At 37.0% G+C, this 24,736-nt stretch overlaps 1 protein-coding gene across 3 annotated transcripts in view; it reads left to right on the forward strand.

Moving 5' to 3' along the window:
* Nucleotides 1-24,736, forward strand: part of LOC127660099 (uncharacterized) — a 98,775-nt gene that overhangs the window by 44,541 nt on the left and 29,498 nt on the right. For all 3 annotated transcript variants that reach the window (XM_052150193.1, XM_052150178.1, XM_052150187.1), the window contains exons 7-13: nucleotides 2,421-2,507; nucleotides 3,219-3,335; nucleotides 3,712-3,810; nucleotides 7,572-7,720; nucleotides 12,711-12,849; nucleotides 16,173-16,295; nucleotides 16,584-16,775. In XM_052150193.1, the coding sequence (XP_052006153.1) occupies nucleotides 2,421-2,507; nucleotides 3,219-3,335; nucleotides 3,712-3,810; nucleotides 7,572-7,720; nucleotides 12,711-12,849; nucleotides 16,173-16,295; nucleotides 16,584-16,775 (906 nt within the window). The remainder of the gene's footprint in view (nucleotides 1-2,420; nucleotides 2,508-3,218; nucleotides 3,336-3,711; nucleotides 3,811-7,571; nucleotides 7,721-12,710; nucleotides 12,850-16,172; nucleotides 16,296-16,583; nucleotides 16,776-24,736) is intronic.

Consider the following 24,736-nt stretch of genomic DNA (forward strand, 5'->3'; position numbering starts at 1 on the left):
GAGAAGACAAGCTTATGACAATCCTTAATGTCGAGCCCTGCAACCAATGTGTTTGATTAAATTACTAATAGAGCACAAATTTGTTTACAATAGCATGAAGTTCTTCATAGGTCTAGCCTCTTAATTTTGTTCACAAAGTGCACTAGATTGATGCATTTAACTTTTGAAATGTACAATATTTTCTTATGGGGGAGCTTGCCACCGGACCCCTTAGAGGGTCTGAGGTCAACCCACCAAAGTCTTACAAAATCTAATATATATATATACATACATACATACATACATACATACATACATACATACATACATACATACATGCATGCATACATACACATTTCAGACTAAATAAATTACTGCTCTTAATCTTAGTGAAGGGATATTCAGATTTCTTGATGGGCTAGCACACTGGGGATTGTGGTGCCTATGTTGGTGACGCAGGTTGAAGTTCCATCCATTCTTATGTGATGTGTCCCAATTGTATTCCTCATTCTCTTTCATTCTCCAATAGTTTACTTCCCCCTCATCGCTCTACCTGTTGAATAAAAAAGTGAACTCGCTGAATTCTAAAAAAGACGATTTTTCCTGACTTATCTAAATTCTGAATTCTTCCCAAATCCAACATTTATCATTGCTTCTCGTGTGCTATGTCTTTATAATTACAAATCCCACATGGCAGGGGAAAGCTGAAAACCTGACCCATATCACCCATATTCGTTATTTTAAAGCATAGTGAACAATGGCCAGAAAAATAGAAAATGCTGTGGCTCAGTAAACAGTCAGAAAAAATCAGCAGTGTATGTCTCAGCTAAGAAGAATTTGTTGATGTTTCTGGAGCATTCTTCAGTAAATATGCTATTGTCTCCTTCCATTTTTTTTCCCCTTCCTTTTGGTTATTATGTGGCTATGATAATTTGGTATGATGGCAAGGCTTAATGTGCAATGCATGATGACATGTATGGAAACAAACAAAAAACAGCCATGAACTGGCACAATAGACTTTTCCCCAAGTTTTTACAGGGTGTCATTTTTCATGTCTTCTCTGTTGTTATAGTGAATATGACACTCACAGAAGGCTTTTATTGTTGGTCTTAAATCACTTGACAGAGTAGTGTTTATGTGTCTGCTATGTAACAGCAAACACATAAACAGGTTATGTAACATTTTTTAAACGTTCATAACTTTTCAACGTACATTGCTTAAGAACTATTCAAGGTTAAAATAGCTTAAAAAATATTCCAGGTTCAATACAAGTTGAGCTTAATCGACAGCATTTGTGGCATAATGTTGATTACCACAAACAAATTATTTCAACTTCTCCATCCTTTTCTTTAAAAAAAGCAAAATTGAGGTTACAGTGAAGCACACATTGGAAGTGAATGGGGCCAACTTTTGGAGGGTTTAAAGGAAGAAATGTGAAGCTTATAGTTTTATAAAAGCACTTACATTAATTATTCTGTTAAATCTCATGTATCATTTGATTTAAAGTTGTTTAAATCATAATTTTTACAGTCTCTTTGTGTTTTAGGGTTTGTTGACATTACATCGTCATGGCAACATAGTTGTCTAATTAGATATAACTACACAGACAAGGTTTGTAAGCAATGTTATCACACAAAAATCATGTTAACACGCATATTGTTTATGTCTTGTGGCTATACTTTTGAAATTTGAGTATTTTAATGTTTGCAGATTGACCCCATTCAGTTCTATTATAAGTGCCTCACTGTAAAAGACTTTTGTGTTAATCAATATTATGCCACCAATGCTGTCAATTGAGCTTAACTTGTATTTAACCTGGAATATTTATTTAAGTTCTATTGCCAGCATCTGTGACATGCTGTTAAAAAACCAGGAACAGCAAAAAAAACTAAAACAAATGTGTGTACAATAATAGACTTTTAAAGAAGTCTTTGGGGCAGGGCAATAGCACAGCACAAGAACTATCATAAAAATAGACTGTACAATTCCTCACATTTTTAAATGACAGCTTTAACACTTAAATGTTTTACATTGTTACATACAATATTATGCTAGCATGTGACTATTGTCATAGAATTCCTTTGCTAACTTTGTTTAAAATTCTAACCAATATTTCAACTCATGTCATAAAAATTTAAACAAATCCAAAACACCTCTACGATGCCAACACTAAACTAAGAAAAATGGTTTAAAAGTTTTTTGATTGTCCAGCCAAATGTTCATTATGAAGTAGTCTATCTCTTAACCGCAATCTAAGCATAGTTTAGCCAAACTCGTCGATCACAGGACAAAACGCAGAATTAAGAGATCATAGCAACATTTTGACAAAATATGCAATTACCTTTGCAGGTCAGTGTTGATAGAGGCCATTCCTGCAGTTTAGTCACTGAAATGCCTAGAAGTCATGGTTCTGTCTGTGATAATCTACTCTTTCACTGCAGGATGCCATGCCTGGATGCATCCACACAGTGCTGCTGCTGGCTGACAGAGATCTGGCTTTACGCATGGAGAAAGCCTCTTCTATACAGGTAACACAAACATCTGCACATGGAAGCATAAACAATACCTCTAACTTTGCAGCCATAGTGACACCCAAACAATAACTGGGGATTACAATAGCTGTATTCATGTCTTGTTGGGCCAATTAATGCGGTAGTTTGTGCAGCACATTTACTGATGGAAAAGAAGACGTTCATAAATCCACAGTTTACTCTATAGGAAAGAAAATGGAGGTGATATTTCAACTTAAGATGTCCTGGTGAACACAGTCAGTCTACTGAAGTGATTTAGTTCATGTAAAAAGACAAGAGCATCATACTCCAATACTCCAAATGTGGCTGAATGGTTTCATACCAGATAGAGCATAGTGACATGCTTTTACTAAACAAACAGCATCCCACAATGCTGACAAGATTCTGGCCTTTGCCTGGTTACACAGCGCTCTCTGAGAAACAGATGGCTATTTTAAAACACAAGTGTCTGTACTGAGGCGCCTCTAGAGCCTGACACAAATCACACTGCCAAAGATATTCTCAGCTCAAGCACTTTCCTACTTAACTACAAGTGTTTTTCAAAATAACATTTGGACAGGATCCATTTATACAGATAGCATAGAATAACAGCTGTTCTAAAGGCTTGGATAGATGTCTAGGCTAAGTGTTTAGAAGACCACTACAAAACATATTGGTGTCCTTGAATGCTAAAGCTAAGAATTGTTGTGTGGTTTCTTTGATTATCAGGTGGAGTTGTTAACATCGCTAAAATCTCTCTATAAGCATGTGGACATCTCTCAACTGCCCACCGAGTTTGATGGCACTTTCCCTTATTCCCATAGAAGCTGGGTCTGTTTCAGAATGGTGAGAATATCATTATCCATCATTTTTGTCATCATTCATGGACATAATTTTTTTTTTTTTATAAAACACTGTCAACAGCAATATGATAAAATATGATGTTCAATGAATAAAATGTATGAATAATAACCACAATAAACGATTCTTTTGCTAAGTAATACGGTTCATTAGCCTAACCATTGGCTTTATTTGGTTGACCAGAAACGTAAACAACTGCATTAATATAGAATTCAGTGAATGAGTGGTCACAGGTGTGTGTGTTTATCAGCTATTCTACAACAGTTTGAATGTGGCTTAGAGCTTAAACTGTCCATTTTTTAACCAATATCTAATGTTATGGTTTCTTGTTGAATCAAAGTCTTTTCTTTTTGTGTCTCAGAGGTTGGAGCAGTTGACCAGTCATTGTGAGGATGCTGTACACCTACTTCAGACCACCACCAGCAAACTGGAGTCCACAGCACTGCCACATTCAGCAGAGGTACTACTGCAAAAACAAAACACCCTTAAGACAGCTTTTCTAAAAGCAGTCTTACAGGAAGTGCTCTGTTCCAACAATCCAGAGCAACACACTGTGCTCAGCTAGACTCCGCTTGTAAAATGTGTCATACTTGCAGCGTTATTGCCCTACTGCTGGCACTGTGGCATTGGAACACACTGGAAGCTGCCCATTAATATGAGATCTAGCATTGCAACCTCTGCATCACTCAGATGCCATTGTTTCCTTGAGTATTTGTAAAACTGAAAAATCCTTCCCTTCCTTCCCCAGACCCATCAATAATGAGAGCAGAAAATGGGTAGATGATGTATTACTCTACATGTAAAAGAGGGAATTAGGGAATGTGTAATAACCGGTCACAAGTTATGCTGTCACTAGTTAATTTGAATGGTTTAATGGTGTGACAAATTAATTATTAAAAGTACAAATATTCCATTTAATTTCTCAATTGATACGAATTCACAACTTTATGCATAAAAATGATTTATATATATATATATAAGTTAAAAATAGTGTTAGAATATAGCATGACAACTTCCCAAAAGTGTTTCTTGTCAACTACCAAGATACAGTAAGTCTGTGATCCAAGTGTGCCACAGGCTCTAGTTATATTTACTAGGCCTCCATCTTAATGAGCTTTGTTACCATCTGCAGCAGTGACAGCATTGCCATGGCACTGCAGTCTTCTATTCTGAGTATGAGCGACTTCAATTCTGTTTCCATGAGTACAGCAGCGGCTTCAGTGTCCAGTTACACTGATGTAGAGGCTGATCCATTTAGAAGAGATGTCGAGTTTTGAAAAATAGACGTAGTAGACTTCAATTTGTATGTGGTTAGGGTTAGTGTGTCAAGATTTTGACTGAATTGACCTCTGGCTGTTAGTTGAGGTCACAAAGGACCTTTTTACCCACAGGGTTCTGGGAGAAACAGGGCCTCAAGAGGAAAACATATCTCCCAGAGGACTGTTTATCTGCAGCCATCTTTAAAATTACTTAACTGAGAGTTTATTTGAAGAGTAGATTGAAAAGCCAGTCTTGAGGATGAGGGTATGGATTTTTGCTTGACTCTGTGCTGAATGTTAAAATAGCCCCTCTTTTTAGATGTTCAATGACTAGAAAACCAGAACAAGTCTCTGCTTGTCCTTTTATCTCTTTCATTTCATATTTGTCATCTCTCTCTCTCTCTAGCCATTACTCTGAATATGTCCCCTTTCCCATTTACATGTCCTTTTTTAACGCCAATGCGTTTTTTTTTCACATGTCCATTTTCTTCATACCCCTCTTTCTCCCCTCAGGATTAAGAAGCTTTTCCACTCTTCCTTTTTTCTCTTTTCCATTTTATGCCAACTAGTCGATTTTCCGATTAATTTGTGTTTTGACACCATTTTTTTTTTTTTTAATTGAGAAATCGAGATTTAGCAAAAAATATTTCAAACATGCGTTAGATGCGTTGTAAATCCACCTAAGGCTGAATAATGAAGAGAAAAATAATTAATCATGCTTTTCTTAATGCCACTCCCGATCTGATCAGCTGCACATGTGGCACTCCAAATAAACATGACAGGTTAACAACACAGAGACTGATATAAAGACAGGGGTAATATTCCCAGATGTACACAATGTATTTGTAGCTCCGCTTCATCCTTCATGCAGGTATACACCGGCTTAAGACCATAACTGGCCTTGGCGTGAGCACGTTGATGAACAGTCTCATTTTATTACTTTTTACCCATAAAAAACAGTTACTTGAGAGTTATTGGCGCTTAATTTCAAATCATGGATAAGCTATATATGGGAGAATCAAACATTTGTCACTCCTTTTAACAAGATGATTCAGATAGATCACTAATTATTGCTTTGTTCTATGACGTGTACTTCATCAATATGCAGCATCATCCAACATATGGCAAGCGATGATAAATTAATTATTTTTGCTTTGCTGCTCAGTGTGAACCACTAAGACGAGTGTGTCCCTATCTGCAGGGCTTTATGAATATACACACAGATTGTTTGATATGCAATGAGTACTTTCTAGATAAACATGATCATTTATATATTATAGATTGATTTCTAGATAACTTGGTTTTCTAGATGGACTTGGTTTAGATCAAATCAATACCCAGGGTTCCCACACGTCCTGGAAAACTTGGAATGTTGCTATACAGTTTTCCAGTCATTGTTGTCTTTTCTGATAAAATGAATGTTCAGCAGTTTAAATACTGTAGGAAAATGATACAGTACATCTGCTTTGTTTTTATAATGCTTAAACATTCTACTCAAGTCAGTAGATTTTACATGCAAATTTTAATAATGTAGAAGGTAAGGAAGTTATCGATACTCATTATTATTATTATTATTATTATTATTGTTGTTGTTTTTTTTATTGAAAAGTCATGCTCCGCCATTCACAAACTGAATGGAAATTATAGATCTGCTTTGTTCTTATCATGGTTAAACACTATAAAGTCTCTTGGCAGATTTCGGTCGGTGAACATTTCAAATGATTCTATGACTTGCTCATAGCACATTAGACTTTCATTTGTTGCTACCTAGTGGCATCTCCAGAAGGGGGTCACTATTACACTGTAACACAATTTTTGTTCCTGGGTAGTGTTATTTCATAATTGCTTATGCCTCAAAAGTTTTTATTTTATACAAAAACATGGCTTTTAAAATACTCTTTGCTTGATTGCTGCATATGCTTACACGCAGAGAGCGAGAGAAACATCACATCCACATCCAAACATTTGTAATTCAAGTAATTATATTTTTTCCTGCTTCACACATATATGCTTATTAGGGTGTGTTGATGTTTGACAGTAATTATTCTGGCTTCGAGTACTTATTCAGCTCTGTAATATGAACATCACTTTAGACAATGTTTCCTTGAGGTTCCTAGGGTTATTCTGTAGAAATTAACCTTTTGATGCAAGCATCTCATAGATGCAGCATAGTTAGCTTGGACCACCATCTACATCTTTAGTTTGGTATTGTGGAAGCTTTCTAGGTAGTAATGATACACTCACAAACTTGTTTACCTGCATTCACACACACATGCTTATTGGGTTGTGTTGACGTATGACAGCAATTATGTGATATTTCTTGCTCCGAGTACTTATGCAGCTCTGTAATATGAAAATCATTTGAAAAAGCTCTCCTTGAGATTTCTGAGGTTAACACACCTACTATAGACACGTGGCATTTTTAGATATTAATTAAGATATTATTTGGCCCATTTATGAACTTTTTTTTAACAAGTTAGAGCCATCCTTATTTTGACTAAGAAATATAAGTATAGTGAAACAAGTTCTATACACACATGAATGTGTGGAAGTAATGTGAATTACACAGTGTACTGTGTGAGTTTAAGCTCATTTGATTATTTAATAAGCACATGACCTAGAATTAGATAAAGGAGGTGCAGACATAATTTAATAAACAAAATGATGATTGCATGTCTGCATCAGAGTGTATACAGGTAATAGCACAGGTGTGTGCATGTGTGCTTTTGAGGTCAAGGGAGAGAATTAGGAACTTTTGGGACAGGAACATAATGATGGGGTGTTTGTGTGTACTGGAGAAGGGACAGGTGTTACTCATTGAGAATCGTAGATAAGATGTACATACAGTATGTAGTAATATAGTGTATGGGTATAGGAGTGTGTGTTCTGGAAGATATACAGGAAATAACACAATTTAGGGAGCTGGATATGTTAGATCATAGATATGTGTATGTGTTTGCAGGAGGCCGAGATTTTATTGAGTAAGTACAGAGAGCTGATGAGGACTGTACTGGAAGACAGCAGGCTAGTGCGGTTACAGCTGGAAGGAGGAGCTGCTCTGTCCCGTCTACGAAAGGAAGAGAGCAGTGTCAGCATGACTGAGGACTACAGGTGAGACAAGATCATGTACATTTGGAAACTCATTTATACCGTTGTACCACAAAGAATCAAATGCAAATCTAAAACTAAAGAGAAACGATAGAGACTGAGAGTAACAAACTAAAGCTTGCAAGAAGAGATTCTAGACTTAACTAGATTTGATTTGGTAGTTAAACACAACATAAATAATATACACAGGGTTAAAGATGTAACAAAACTAAATCAACAATAACCAATTATTAAACGAGACTAATTAACAGCAACCAATGACAAGACGCACATAGACTGTGAAAAATCTATAAACAAAGAACAGAAAAAACAAGAACTTGCACGATATAGTGAAACACCATACTAAAAGCCAAACTACAGTATATTTCACAATAAAGACATGAACAAAACGCATGAAAATAAAACAAAGACCATCAGAAATTTTGCAAAATAAACAAGAGAGGGATAGTTAGAGAAAGTATAAGAGCGAGAGAAACGGGTGAGAGTGTGGGAGAGTTGTCCAGGCCTCTGATGATCAGGGCTGGGTTCAAAACAAGGTTTAGGAAGTATAAATGTTGTTTCCCACAACTGAGCCAAAAGAAATGTCCTTATCCACACAATTATTTTCATCCTGAAACATACAAGCATTATCTCAGACCTGAACAGAGACACCACTATGCACATGTCTCTGATAACATGGTATGGTTTGGATGCAGTGGGTCTCTGCTGTTTCCTGTTGGACTTTGTTTAAAACACCCAGGCATGCCTACACTGGCTTTCTCAAGGGCACTTTTAAAAGCCTCCTCCTCAGGCACAAACACACATACTGAGCCCAATGTGTCTTTATCTTCTATTTTTCGTCCTTGAACATGTTTTTAGGAAGCCACTGATTTTTTTTTTTATTTAATTTTTTTTAAGCATTTTTTGTTTTGTCGTAAATTTTGTGGGACTTAAGATTACAATGGCAGTCTATGGGAAAATCTAGATTTTTTTTTTGAACATTTTGCTTTTGTCTGACTATTATGTGGGGTGATTGTACTTGCTTATTGGTGATTATGGGGGGGGGGGGGTGTTACCTCACCCCCAAACACTTTAAACAACAGTAGCATTGAAGAGACAGTGAGTCTATCCCTCAAAGCATCGTCGTCATTCTTGTCAAAAATCAAAGATGTTGCTGCTGTGAATAAGGTCTATTGTGTGACTTTAGCAAGCTGAGACATTCAGTATTACATTTATTTCTCATTGTCAGCTACTATATACCAACAATCATGCCACTTTCCAAATCACTGACGTCGCATTTTTTCCCACATTCTGATGGTTGATGAGAACAACTAAAGCTCCTGACCCATATCTGCATAATTGTATGTACTGCACTGCTGCCACATGAATGGCTGATTTGATAATTGCATGGGTGACTGTTGGTGCTAGATGGGCTGGTATGAGTATTTCTGAAACCGCTGATTTCCTGGGATTTTCATGCACAACAGTCTCTAGAGTTTACTTAGAATGGTGCCAAAAACAAAAAAACATCCAGTGAGTGGCAGTTTTGTATACTGAAATGCCTTGATGAGAGAGGTCAGTGGAGAATGGCCAGACTGGTTCAAGCTAACAGAAAGGCTACGGTAACTCAGATAATCACTCTGTACAATTGTGGTGAGAAGAATATAATCTCAGAATGCTATTTTGAGATGGGTATTGCTGCTGTTTTGGCGACACGAAGGGGACCAACACAATATTAGGCAGGTGGTTTTAGTGTTGTGGCTGATCAGTGTACACTTCAAATATAAATAGAGCAGACTGTATTAAAAGAGCTTAGAATACTACATTTTTATTTGTAAACGAAAGCATGATTAAATTAGGTTCAGCAAGTTGCAGATTCCATTCAGGCCAAATGTCTGTTTCTGTAACCTTTGTTTATGTATTTCTTTGTCGGTCTCATTATCTTCTCTTTGTGCCTTTTGTAAAGTTTAAAGTTAGAGTTTTTGGTACATGCTCTAGCTCATTTGCTGTCTAATGAAACTAACAAGCTTCTCACACACTACACATCACCTGGATGCTGACAGAAACACAAAAGGCTTAATATCACAGGTGTGACTAAGTCTGAAGTGCTGGACAATAGTGAAGAAATCCAGCTCTCTCTCTCTGCGATCGTGACCCTGACTTCTTTCCTCCCACATAAAGCCTCTAGACCTTGTCTGCCTTTGGAGCCTAAAGGTGAACCTTGACTCCATTCATTGACTGGAATGGTTGTGTTATTATCTCGACCTGATGAATCTTGAGACTCTTTTTGGAATTTTCTGCTTAAATGTTTTTGTAATTCTGTGGAATGGACTGAAACCTGGTAGAATGTGTTAAACTAAGTTGGATCTTACTCACCAGTGCTGCTGACTACCAGCTTAATTTTTGCTACAAAAGCACACGCACAGGAAAAATATATATATTTCACCTCACCTATGTTTATGTATGTCAGTGACGTATTCTGGATGAAATGTTTAATCAATCTGCCAGATGTGCTGACATGAGAAATAAGCCTTGGCTGAAGAGATGGAGAGTCGGTTTGATACTATATGTATCAAGATATAACAATATGTAGTAACACAGTAAATACAGTGTATTGTATGCATTTTAATGCTAGTACATAGCAGTTAAAGACACCCATTATAAAGTGTGAACCATAAAGTCATTGATATTGAATTAGAATCCTTCAACATTGGGTCTGAAATGCTCTGAATCTAGTTTTTATTCACATTTACACACTTTAGCACCATGACTAAGTGCTTTATTGAACAGGCAATGATTTTGCTTCAGACTTTCCATACATCCATCTTAGACTCTTATCTCTCGCTCACTCTTTTTTTCTTTTCTTGCTGGAATGTCTTTGATATCCCATGCATGCTGTGATAACCACTGTTTGCTCTGGGTGTGTGCTGTAAATAATTTGTGGCTTTTGGGCTGAGTCTGAGGTCACTGATTTGCCTTGTTGTGTAGAACACTTCCAACACGGATCTTCCATCAGAATGGCCGCTACCCTTAAAGAGTTGCTCAGTCTAAATTAAAATTCTGTCATGTCGTCTGAAAACTGCTTTTTTTTATGCACCAAAAATGGAGTTTTGAAGAGGTGATAATGCTGTTCTTGTCCATATAATGGAACTTAATGGGTACAGATTCTGTTAGGCTCCAAAAAGTAACATTAAAGCAGTCAACAACTTGTGTGCTATATTCCAAGTCTTCTAAATGCTTGAATTACAAAGTGAATACATTGTACAACAGGTCCAAACATATGTTACTACAAGAAAAAATGCTTCTATTTAGCATTTTTCTATTTTAATGTTTGCAACATTTTCAATTACACATTGTAAGCATAACAATTTAAGTGAAAATGTCACATCTTGCATGTGCTCGAGCTGGCATAGAATCCTGATGATCCATGTTATCCCATCATGATTTTAGAATGTTCCAAAGAGCATATTGCTGACTTTTTGTACATATGAGTTAACATTGTCAACATCACAAATTTGTTATATTTGATGACCTACAAATAGGGCAGATCTTCTTCATATTTATTTTTCTTAGTGAGTCATAACTGACATGTCTTCCTTTTTTCCCCCCAATTTGGAATGCCAATTCCCAATGCTTTCTAAGTCCTCGTGGTGGCGTAGTGACTTGCCTCAGTCTGGGTGGCGAAGGACAAATCTCAGTTGCCTTCATGTCTGAGACGTCATTCCACGCATCTTATCATGTGGCTTGTTGAGTGCATTACCACGGAGACGCAGCATGTGTGGAGGCACATGCTGTTTTCCGCGGCATCCACGCACAACTCACCACACACCCCACAGAGAGCAAGAATTACACATTATAGTGACCACAAGGAGGTTACCCCATGTGACTCTACCCTCACTAGCAACCGGGCCAATTTGGTTGCTTAGAAGACTTGGCTGGAGTCACTCGGCATGCCCTGGATTTGAACTCGCAACTCCAGGGGTGGTATTCAACATAAATACTTGCTGAGCTATCCAGGCCCCTTACATGTTTTTCTTTTTTTCTTTTTTCTTTTTTTTTTTTTGAAAGCTCTGTTTATTACCAGGTTTAAATGGGGGAAAAAATAAATTCCATATTTTCAATTTGGTCTCAGAATTTAGGAACCATCTGTATATAAATGCATCTAACAGCAGGGGGCACAAGTTAGTATGGCTGTGTTCTGATGCATGCATGTGCATGTTTGGGTGATTGTAAGTTTTACCTTTGATAAATCTTTATAAGATTAATGATAAGAGAAGTATTTTGAGGTCTTAAATAGACATTTTTAATGTGGGGTAGATGTTTGTGCATGTGTTGATCAGAGATTGGATAACTCTTTGACTGAGTCAGTTGGCATATTGAGGGGAAATGTTGTATGAATGTTTGACTAGAACACAATACATTATTGTGTAAGTCAACTACAGCAGTGATGAAGTCATCCAGTAGACATCAACCTCTGCTGCCCTGTACATTGTGCTCTGTGACTGTATATTACTGCACTGCCAATTCACACAAACACAGATACAAATCTTCACAAATATGCATGAAAAGAAATACAGTATTTTTTTCATATCATACTTTACACATGATTTTACAGTATAGAGTCACTCTATGACTTCTCACATCTCTTATATCTTTTGGCATCTTTCTCTCACTCTTATTCTATGTATTTACACACACACACACACACACACACACACACACACACACACACACACACACACAAACATTCGAGCAGTCCTCCAGCACTGACTCTCATTGTCAGACAACTCTGTCAGACAAACTTGCACATCCAGTCACATTTGAAATCTAAAAGCCTCATCCAATCAATATGATCTGAATGACTGTTATAGCCAATAAGAGCCCTGTGAGGCTAAAAACCCTGCAGTCTGTCTTCTCTTCTTCTGAGATGTTTCTCAGGGAAGAGGAAAGTGTCAAACTCTGGACAATTTCTATATTCAATATTCTGAAGAAACCCTGTGTGTGTTTGTTATAGAGATGCCATCGAGAGTGCAGGACGTCTGTATAACCAGGTGGACGAGCTGGTTCACAGGCTGGTGATGCTGTCCAACAAGTGCACACAGGAACTGGAATTCATCATTGAGTTTAAGACTCTGGAGGAGGGCTTCAGAGAGGTGAGGTTTAAAATGTTGTGCTCACTGTTTTAAACTCTTCATGAAAGACTTGAATGCCTCCAAGAAGTATGATCTTAAAGGGCACCTATTATGGCATTTAAAATGTTCCTAATATTGTTTTGGGAGTCCGCAACAACAGTTTTACATGCATGCAATAACAAAAAACACTTTTGTTGTCTTATAATATGCATTTATGTTTACCTGATTTGCTCACCAACTCCCAAATGATTCGTTCAATGACTCATTTTTCCAAACCCCTCCTTTGCGTGACTGCGGTGATTGTTCAGATAACCCAGTCAGTTGTGATTGGTATACTCTGTGCAGAGATTGTCGGAAACGGAACACCCATCACCGCTTTGTAGTAAAAAAATCAAAATCAGAGAAGGAATTTGAGTTGATTTATGTTAGCGATCATAGCCCAAAGTTCGGTGGTAAACACCCAATCAGTTATTGTTTGCGTTAGCCCAACGCATAAACATATTGATAAAGCACCGCATTGCTACAAGTTATTGCTCTATTCTTTATGACAACTCCAACAACATCGACAAACATTTCACATATTTAAAAAAAAATTGACATTGGAGACCTAGAAGCTGCGCTGAGCGTAACTTACACAACACACACAAATACGTATTAAGCATGCTAAAAAACACATAAAAGCAACAATTATTAATAATACTCACAGGTTGTGATTCGGAGGAGGAAGCTGATCCAAATAAACTTGGTACTGAACCTTCCTTCAGTATCAACCGCTCATGAATCCACACTTGAAGGCATTCATGTTCGTAAAGCAATCGTCATTAAAATGACGCTGAACACAGCACAAGGTTCGGGCTATACTTGTGTGGTATAGTTGTAAATATAAACTCTAGCCACTGATTCTTCACATGCTCGTCCCTGGGCAGTGAAAAAAGGTCGCTTTTGATATGCACTTCAGAACACAGCGTCTTGTTGTCGACATGATGTTTTCAAGTTTTCCTGGGGTCTCGCGCTACAATGAGTGGGCGCGCCAATTTGATAATTTTTGTCTTGACGTCACAACAAAAAGGAAAATGACTCATTGGAAAAACGATTCATTACATTGACTCAGAGTCGACTCCTACTTTTGAGAGACAATAACTTTTTTTACAGTGAACTTTCATATATAAGACTTTGCAGGATATTTTTGTTCACTTAAATCTGTTACACACTACATGAAAGGTTATTTTCAAAATTCCATAATAGGTGCCGTTTAAAGTTTTCTGTTGTTATTGCTCATGCCAAGATATCCATGCTTTATTGATTATACTAGCTCACTGCCCATACTTTGACAATGAGTCATGCTGATTCATTTTCATTGCTTAAGTTCAATTTTCAACAAGTACACAGAACAATGTGGTTATTAATGTGTAGCTGAATCACACAAAGTACTGCCCTAGAATGCAGTAACTTTGGCAACACTGAAACTGGGAGAAATGGATTCTTATGCTTTTAGGTTTTATTTTGGATTTCGTAGTCACTGCACTTTTCACAATGTTTTCTCCTGATCCGAATATAGTTGAGATAAACTATTCTGTAATAGGGCAGATTATAGATCTAAGACAGGGGTTTTCAAACTGGGGTCCGCTCAGGGGTCCGAAAAAACTATGACGACTTTATTTTTCTTTATTACCATTTCATTCTGGAAATATGAGATTAATAGTGGTTATTTTATTGTATTGACAGACAACCATAGTTTTAAACGGTAAGAAATAAAAACAAAACCTGCATAGAACTTCATATATATTGAGAATAAAAATAAATAAATACAAATCTTCCGTGCGATTATCTAATCAGCCAATCATGTGTCAAGAGTGCATAAAGTCATGCAGATACGGGTCAGGAGTTTCAGTCAATGTTCACATCAACTATCAGAATGGGGAAAAAATTTGATCTTGTGTTTGAAAAATTTTAAAATGTGATTTGGACTGTGGCGTGATTGTTGGTGCCAGACAGGCTGGTTTGAGTATTTCTGTAACTGCTGATCTCCTGGGATTTTCACACACAACAGTCTCTAGAATTTACTCCGAATGTTGCCACAAACAAAAATCATCCAGGGAGGGGTAGTTCTGTGGAGGAAATGGCTTTTTGATGAGAGAGGTCAAAGGAGAATGGCCAGACTGGTTCCAACTGGCAAAGTCTATGGTAACTCAGATAACCACTCTGTACAACTGTGGTGAGAAGAATATATTTTGAGCTGCGTATTGCTGCTGTTTTGGTGACACGAAGGGGACCAACACAATATTAGGCAGGTGGTATTAATGTTGTGGATGATCTGTGTATATTGCGAGGATATGCCATCCAAGGTCACGTGATCATAAACGCTAAATTTGCATCCTTGACGTGACAATCACATGTACCTTTCACTTACGGCCTTGTGGATGGGCCCTTTGTGGAGGGGTTGAGCTGCTCACTTTGTTTGGAATGCTCTTTGTGTTCCCCTTCCCAATGTGATCTGGCAAATAAACGCTGTTGGGAATTCGCCCCATGTCTTTAAAATATCATGTTTACAATTTTTCTCAAACAGAGGGTCCCTCGCAAAGGGATCATCATATATTTTATAGGTCCTTGGGATTAAAAAGTTTTAAAACCCCTGGTCTAAGATACCCAATTTCGGTCATAACTAAACTGTGACAAAATATGTCGTTACTGTGTTTTGTGCCTTTGCATTACAGACTACATCTCCCCAGTTTGTGTTTATGGTTAATTATTCCTTCATTATTATATAGATGTTTCAAATTTAATATCAGATTATTAATGCAATTTGTTTTTCTAGTAAATTTACCTATAGCACTAGATATGTTGAGAACGCTGTACTGCATTGCAATGCTGTAAACACACACTGACACTCACAAACAGCCTCACTCAGCTACACACACTTTGCTGTGATTTAGTATCACATTGATTTAATTGATGTTGTACCCAGCAGGCAGAAAGAGGGGGAAATATCCAGTTGGCATGGATCTTGTGGAAGTTGCCGACACATGCCCCGAGCACCCCGACAAATAAACATGCACACTCGCGCACATCATGAGAAATTTTAATCTAGCACCACAGAATGTGTATCATATGGCACACACTTGATTGATGTGTTTGTTTGCTCATGTTTCAGTTGATCACAGGAGTTTTTGAGGTATACTTCTAGAGAGAACAAAAGAAAACAGAGCAGAGATCAGTCATAAATGCACTATGAACGTATTAATTTATGTAGTCCGAGTAATTTTAATGAAAACTAACAGAGTAAAGCTGGACTGCAGCAAGAGGGACTGATAGTAATGTTTGTATTTGTTTGTGTGGTCTCCTAGGTGATTCATTGGATCGAGGAGGTGGGAGATTCTCGTCTGCAGACACTGAGTGAGCTGGAAGATTCCTTAGAGCAGTTACATCATAAACAGACTGTCTTCAGAGAATTTTACACAGCTGCATATGTACGTCAACTCTTATTAAACATACTTAACGCTGCACATTTCACCTCTCACCACAGCTTCTGTAACTTGGGTTGTTGCATAGTCTTGCTGAACAAATCCCTCGCAATGTTTTTATTTGGACCTCTGCCCGGTGTGATTTTGAAGTTATATTTTTCTGCAGGAGTCAAACATTTGTTTAATAATGTCAACACAAGCTGCAGTGTTTGTCACTGTTTAATTGAAGTCACCTTATTCGCCCCTTCTGCTTTCATACCATTTGAATTTGTAACATTGGGTGTGTGTATTTAGGAGCACTGTAAGAGTGGCGAAGCTCTGCTCAAGCGCTTGGAGAGGTGGGAGGATGTCTCTTCCGCTGAACTTCAGGTGTACGAGGTAAAGGTGCGATCATTCTGGGTTCATCTGCACAATTTCTCCCAACGAGTTGAAGACACCAAGGATAAAATTGACAAGACTGTCCGACTCTATGAGTTCTTTGACAAGGTGAGTGACCACCAGTAGCTCAGAGTTTAAACTCTGCTGGTTGTTCTCCTCAAGACTTTACTCATACATTCATTATTATTCCTTCTTCTTTTACACCTCTTTTTGACATCAATGAAGTTAATTCTTTGTTGTTATCTGTGTTAACCATGGACACGCTGTAACAGCATTCTTTTTTTTTTTTTTTGTAAAAAACGTTTAGGAGATTCAGAGCTTTGTTAGAAATATTGTTTGTTGTCAGTTTGTTGACATTTTGATGCTAGAATGGACTTTGAAGCTCTACTAGGTGGAAGTATTCCAACTGGTTATTTGGATTTTGGGATTATATCCAGTGGATCAATGCTGCTTTTAAATTAAGGTGTAAAAGGCTCTATTAAATTAACCATACTTTGTTAATCCATTAATAACTGACCATTATAACCGGTCCCTGCCTCACCCATGTGATGCTTATTATGATTAAACAGGCATTAACTGCTTTCTTTTGTGAAAGTGTAAACCGTGTGAAAGTGGTTAGGGTGTGGTTATGGTTATCTTTTAGACTTTGTTTATTTTCAGAAATTTGGTTGTATTTCTTTTTGCTGTCAAGATACATAATATCATGTACAGCACTTCATAAAAAATGCTGAAATAGAGATATAGCTGAAATAGAAATTACTCTCTGTAACAGCCCTAGGGAAAAATAGCAGAAAAGAGCCAATTGACCTCAGCTGGATATTGTAAACGCTATTAGTTCCTATTAGGATTTCTTTTACCCCACAACCTCCTTACAGTTTGGTTTTTATACAGTATATATATATATATTTATTTTTTATACAGAATCAAAGCTGCAGTGAAAAAAAGTCTGTCCTGATTTGCTTATTTTTTTTTAAAGGTTTCTTAAACAATGATAAAAATTATAGAACTACCAGATACACTCGTGGAGCACTGTCATAGGATCACCTGTACACTTGCTTGTTCATGATATTATCTAATCAGCCAATCATGTAACAGCAGTGCAGTGCAACAAATTATGCAGATACGGGTCAGGGGCTTCTGTTAATGTTCACATCAACCATCAGAATTGGGAAAAAATGTATCTCTGTAATTTCGACCATGGCATGATTGTGGGTGCCAGACGGGCTGGTTTAAATATTTCTGTAACTGCTGATCTCCTGAGATTTTAGTGCACACTAGTCTCTAGTTTACTCAGAATAGTGCCACAAACAAAAAACACCAGTTCTGCCGACAAAAAATGCTTTATTGATGAGAGAGGTCAACTGAGAATGGATAATCACAGAATAATCACAGTCTGTACAATTGTGGTGAGCAGAATAAAATCTCAGAATGCACAGCATGTTGAACCTTGAGGTGTATGGACTACCTTAGGGACCATAGTGTTCCTAATAAAGTGCTCAGTTATTGTAATTTGGTGTCAACATCAACAATGCACTCATGCATACTCATGAACTCAAGTTGCATAAATATGATGACAGTGGACAAGAATTTCATGTAGGTTTTCATTCAGATTTGAGTTCCTCTAAAAAGAATGCAGTGTTTTTAAAGCACTAGATATTATGGAAATCCTTGACTGACAGTGATGTCAAGCAAACACAAATACACACGCTCGATTGTCTCCGTGATCAGAACATTCTGAATAGTTACTGGTGCTTTTTCTCCTCTGTAGTAGCACTGGGTCAGTGTTGCACGCTTCACTCTGTCTTCAGTGTCTCCCCCTGAGACCCAGCAGAGAGAGCAGATGGTCTTGTTGGCTGACCACTATCAGATTTTATCATTAGCATAATCTTAGTGCTCTTCCCTGACTCATCATATCATCTATACCCAATCCCATTGCCCTGTTGGCATGGTGACTTAGACCTGTCCTGCCATCTGTTGGCATATTGACAAAAGTTGTAAGCTTGTTTGTGTATTAATCAAAGGCAGATTTTGTGATAGGTTGCAACAGGGGAGGATTTAAAATAAAGCTGGATTAATTTATATAGAACTATGTTTTCATAGATCAGTCTCATACTGGTCATATATTTAACCTCTTCATTTCTGAGGCACTCTTCACTGGTCTGAGATCAGTGGTATGTAGCACTGCAGAGTCTTAATGTTGCTGTGTTAAAATGCTCACAGCAGGATGATGCTTGTGAAACTCACTGACATGAATGCACTGTTGAAACAAATTCAACCATTAAATTGAAAAGTTTACTCCCTCTCTTAAATGTTTAATGCTGATCGGTGTAATTTTTTTCAATGTTAAAATAATTTATCATATCCCAGCTTAATATGCACTGTCACCTATAAATAAGTCATTTGTAAGCTGATTTCACCTAATAGTGTGGCGCTATCAAACATTGCTCTTTGTTTGAGCGTCACGTCCAGCCCCATTGGCTCGACCAATGGTGTGAGTTTGGGGCTGGCAGGGTTGGGGAGAATTCTTAGCTACTTGGCTACCAAGCAGGGTTGTTTGTGAATGTTCATAATTGCATTTTTTTTAATAACTTTTTATTGTATTTTAATCTTCTTGTTAACCCATTTTTTTATTTGACTGACAAAGATTAATATATTCTGACAAAATTGGATATGAAATGCAAATTAACCATATTTTGGAAATTATACTTTAATTGAATGATACTTTTTTATTTAGCAAAAATTAAACATGCAACATAGTGAGTAGCTGTGACAACAATGTAGTATGAATTATTAAACTAGGCTATCTTCCATATTTAGGCCTGTTTATATTTTGTATTTGTAACTTTTATTACTGACACTTTTATTTTTGTGGGAAAATTGCGGGAAACAATGTATCATGTGCTCAAATGGTTTTGATTCGGGCTTACAGCGTGCTGATTAAGATAACAACATTCTGGTGCGGTTGCCAGATATTTAATCCTGAAATTATTATACATGTCTAAGACGTTGTATTTTCATTATCTAGTGTCTACCATCAAACAATTTGGTAACCGCTGTCCATTTTTAAACTATATTTTAACCCATGATGCTGTTTTCAAATGAGCCCAATTTGGCATTAAAAATCCTGGCAACACTGCCCACGTGCTGCAGCTGCTCTGGGGAAGAGAGAGCGATAGGACAAGTGTGCAGAGTGCATCTGCGCTGTTTAGAAAAACTGTTCAGGAAGAAAATCAAGTTTCTCACAAGATTGACAAGAATGATTTTCTTTCTGCTCTCTTTTGTCAGTCTGGACTAACCATTTTTATCCTCTCTCCAGCTCCCACTGCAAACACAAAACAGCTGTTAGAATTGATATCCCACAGGTGTCAATCCTTACCGTTCTGTCTCTCCCGGCCTTGCTCTCTGTAAACGTCGCTTGGCCACGCCCCAATCACCACATATTCTAAAAAATTTTTTTTTAAAGTAACTGTATTTTGAATACAGATGCTTGAAAACATAAGAGGAGCTGAATACAGTTACTTTATTTATTTTTTTATCTAAATGATAATGTCGTTACGTGTCTTCCGTTATAGTCCAACTCTGAGGGGGTTTTACTGTCTGTATTTACAACCAATGGAAACAGTTTTTTTCTTTTTTCTTTTGCAAAGTCTGGTGATGATGGCGGCATAAAAATTGCACACTTCAGCTTTAAATAAAACATAAGTGGTACAAAAGTTATTACCAGTAGTGATTTATATAAGATTTTTTTTTTTTTTTACTAATTTTAATTTAATTATTGATAAAGAAAATCGAGTTGACACAATCAACTTGTCCTTTACACAGTCTTGTGAAATATATTTTCATGCATTTGAATGGACTTGTGCATTAAACTACACTGGTAGTTGTGTATTCAGCATAACAGTATATAGGATGTTTATTAGTTTTGTGTGACCATTGTGTGCATATTTATGTGTCTACTAGAATGTGTGTGTTTTACATATGAAATATCATTGAAAGGACAGTGCCTCTGTCATTGTGTTTCTGTGTGTGTATGTTGGGGGTCAGTTTTTGTCTACAGGACAGTAAAACCTGAAGTCAACTACATTGTGAGGACCAGCCAACAGAAAATATCATGAGCGCAGTATAAAAACAAGTGAAGTCCTCTCCGTGCTGGGAAAAACACATGTGAGCTAGATTCCACTGCTTGACTTGTCTTTGATGACAGACTGGCTCATCCCAGATTTAGACAGTGGCTGTTTAAGTGTGTTTCCTAGGAGCCAGTCCAGACATGGTTGATGAGCTAGTCAGTGTGGATTGTAGTCACTACATTGAATGTGTGATATGACAGCTGAAGCTGAAATCAACCCACAGAAAAAGAGACATTTCATGCTAAAGCTTTGCTAGACGTCTAAAGTTGACTACAGTTGGGACAACAATAACATGTTAATAAATTCATGAGCTGGAACAAAACTTGTGATTTACTACTATCGGTTTATTAATTATTAGTTATTTCAATTTGTGAAACACTACATACAGTTGAAGGCAGAAGATTACATACACCTTAACTAAATACATTTCACAATTGCTGACATTTCATCTTGGAAAACATTCTCTGTCTTAGGTCAGTTAGGATCACTACTTCCAAGCTACTTACTGTAGCTTTCAACAAGCTTCTCACAATAGTTTGCTGGAATTTTGGCCCATTCCTCCAGACAGAACTGGTGTAAATGAGTCAGGTTTGTAGGCCTCCTTGCTCACACATGCTTTTTCAGTTCTGCCCACAAATTCTCTATCAGATTGAGGTCAGGGCTTTGTCCAATACCTTGACTTTTTGTCCTTGAGCCATTTTGCCACAAATTTGGAAGTATGCTTGGGGTCACTGTCCATTTGGAAGACCCATTTGCGACCAAGCTTTAACTTCATGTCTGATGTGTGGTCCCATGTTATTTATACTTGCACACTATTGTTTGTACAGATGAACGTGGTACCTTCAGGCATTGGAAATTGCTCCTAAGTATGAATCAGACTTCTGAATTTCCACAATATTTCTTTTGAGGTCTTAGTTGATTTCTTTTGATTTTCCCATGATGTCAAGCAAAGAGGCCCTGAGTTTGAAGGTACGCCTTGAAATACTTCCACAGGTACACCTCCAATTTACTCCAATTGGCTAATTGCCTAAAGGCTTGATGTAATTTTCTGGAATTTTCCAAGCTGCTTAAATGCACAGTGGTGATATTGTCAATTAAAAGTGAAACAATCTGTCTTTAAACAATTATTGAAAAAATGACTTGTCATGCACAAAGTAGATGTCATAAACGACATAATGTAGTCTCAAAATCATAGTCTCAAAATCGGTTAACACACAGATTGACCCTTCAATGTAAATGTGTTCCATTTGAATTAACTGGCAGAAGTATTCACCAGCCCTCACATGATAATAGTATAATGCATGATTTCCTGCAGTCAGGTCATAATGTATGTATGTGTGTGTGAATTTGTGATTCATGAGTACGTCTGGTCAGTTGTCCTGAGTTTTCCCCAGGCCAAATAAATGACTTGCCAAAAATTATAGTTTGCTAATATGAAATCTATGGAGTGGTTAAGATTTTTTTTTTTTAATTACTTCAACCTAAATGTATGTAAACTTCTGACTTAAATTCTGCATACAGAGACTGGCACTACATCATATAGTCTCAGAAGTGTCTTGTAGTTGTAGATGTGGTACAGTGATGTGGTACATCTTGACATGATTCAGACATGTCAAGATGTGGTGCTCATGTGGGAGACGTGCGTTTAATGCCTTGGTCCCATCCCCTTTCTCTCTTGCTATGATTTACTGTCCCTTATCTATACAATCGTTTTAAATAACTAAAGTGGCAAAAGATAGAATTAAAAGAGTTTTCACTTCTTTGTGACCTACAAGGTTCCACATCTAAATAAACACCTAAAGTGACTTGTTGTGTGTATATGATGAATGTATAAATTTACTCTTACCTTACTGAGTCCTGTTTGAGCTCACTGACACACATTGGGTGACAAACATAATATTGACAATGTATTGTCTGGATAAGAGCCCTGGAGGCAATCACAGTAGCTAGCAGTGCAGAAAGTGACAGCAGAGCTGTGATCATGTCCTGTGATACAGCCTGGGGCACCGCAGACAGTACGGCCCAGTGTGTGTGTGAGACTGACTCCTTTCTGCTCCAGATGGTCTGGGTGTTTACAAGAGCAGAGAGTGAGAAATCACTGAGATCATTTCTCCTCTTGTTTGATGGAAAGATGAAGCCAAAGTAGATGTCCACTAAAAGAGAGAAAGGCTGGGAGAGAGAGAATAAGGCAGACACAGACAAACATGGCTTCCAAAGGAAGAACTAGTCTGTGCTCACTGTGAAACTGGTGAGGTTGAGACAGAGAGACACTTTCTCCTTCGCTGTGAATTTTACAGAGGTGAGAGGGAAATACTTCCACAAACTCTCAAACCTCATGCCACAGTTTTCCAGTTCAGCAGAAACAGATCAAATGCAGGTTTTTCTGGGGGAGGGCAATAATGCAACACCCAAGCAAGTGCACACCCTCCGAAACCAATTACCGCCTTAATGTACTTTAGTCACAGTATTGTTTTTTTGTTTTTTCATAATGTCTTGGTAAATGCTTATTTATATTGTATAGTGTATATTGTTATTATAGTTTTTATATTATTCATTACCTGGCACATTATTTTAATTATATTTTTATTGTTATTTGTTACTGTTTTATTATTATTTGTCTTGTCATTATCTATTTTTTGTATTAATGCTTTGGCAATATTGTATGTAAACACAATCATGCTAATAAAGTACTTTAATTTGAAATTGAGAGAGAGAAGAAAATTATTAAAGTGATAGTTTATCACCTTTATGTAATTTCAAACCCATTTGACTTTTACTCAAAACGTGTTGTTTTAATGTCACAATGTATATTTTTAATACAATAGTAGTTGATAGTGCCTTACTATAAAGCTAAAAAAGGACCCAAAAGTATCATAAAATTAGTCTTTGCTGTTTATTTATCATGTCTTCTATGAAACACAAACTATATGTTTGACAAAATGTTAGGGGCTTAAGGTCTCAGTCCTTAACATTCTGTTTTTGTGTTCCATGAAAGAAAGAACATCATGGCATAATTATAAAATTTTGGGTAAACTATCGCTTTTAAGGATTACGTTCTTTGTTGCTAACACAATGTGTGTGGCTTGTTGATTGATTTAGTCAAGAAATAGGTCACTAGCATATTTTCCACGGCTATCTGTTGAAATGTTTCATTCAGATCCTAATCAGTGTTTGAAAATGGAGACTTAAGAATTCACTAATCTCTATAATTTTTTTTGAGGAAACCTTCCTCATTTTTGCTACATGTTTCAGTCCAAAACACATACAGTCCCACATTGTTGGGCAGAGGAAATGGCGCCTCCATGTTGTCTGTCATTATAATGATAATAAGACCAGCTCAGACTTTCACTCAAGACCTGAATTAACACTCTGCTCAGTAGCTAATCTCTGAAATGATGAACGCATTTCTGCCTCTCCCACAGTGACTATAAATACTGTTAATAGTTGCTAAACAACGATGTTTAATTATTATAATTTACTGCAGGGGATTGTGGGTTGCAGTTTTATTCTATGGTAAAATGGTATATGGTAAAAATGATATCAAAATGTAAAATAAAAATTAAATACGAACAGTATAAAAATATTAAGCAAGATATTCTTTGAAATTAAGAATAATCTGTTGTGCAGACTATTATTGCATAAGGAGATCAGAGCAATGATTGGTTTTTGAAGGCGTGTAGCTCAAATATAAATTTTCTTGAACTGTTGTGTGACTTCCCTCCCCCAGAAACACCACTGGGTCTTTTTCTGACAATGTGAAATGAGATTTAAGAGTTGTTTGAAGGATTTATAATTGATATCTTAAAACTCTAACTCAGGGGTATTCAATTAAAGAGGTCCGGTCTCAAGATTTCCTTCCTAGCAAAGGTCCGGATAATAACTTACATGTTAGTAGTCAATATAGCTATGAAGTGACATAAGGGAATGCAATTTTTTTTTTTT

The sequence above is a fragment of the Xyrauchen texanus genome, chromosome 2 (genome assembly GCF_025860055.1).
Source record: "Xyrauchen texanus isolate HMW12.3.18 chromosome 2, RBS_HiC_50CHRs, whole genome shotgun sequence".
Taxonomy (NCBI): Eukaryota; Metazoa; Chordata; class Actinopteri; order Cypriniformes; family Catostomidae; genus Xyrauchen; species Xyrauchen texanus.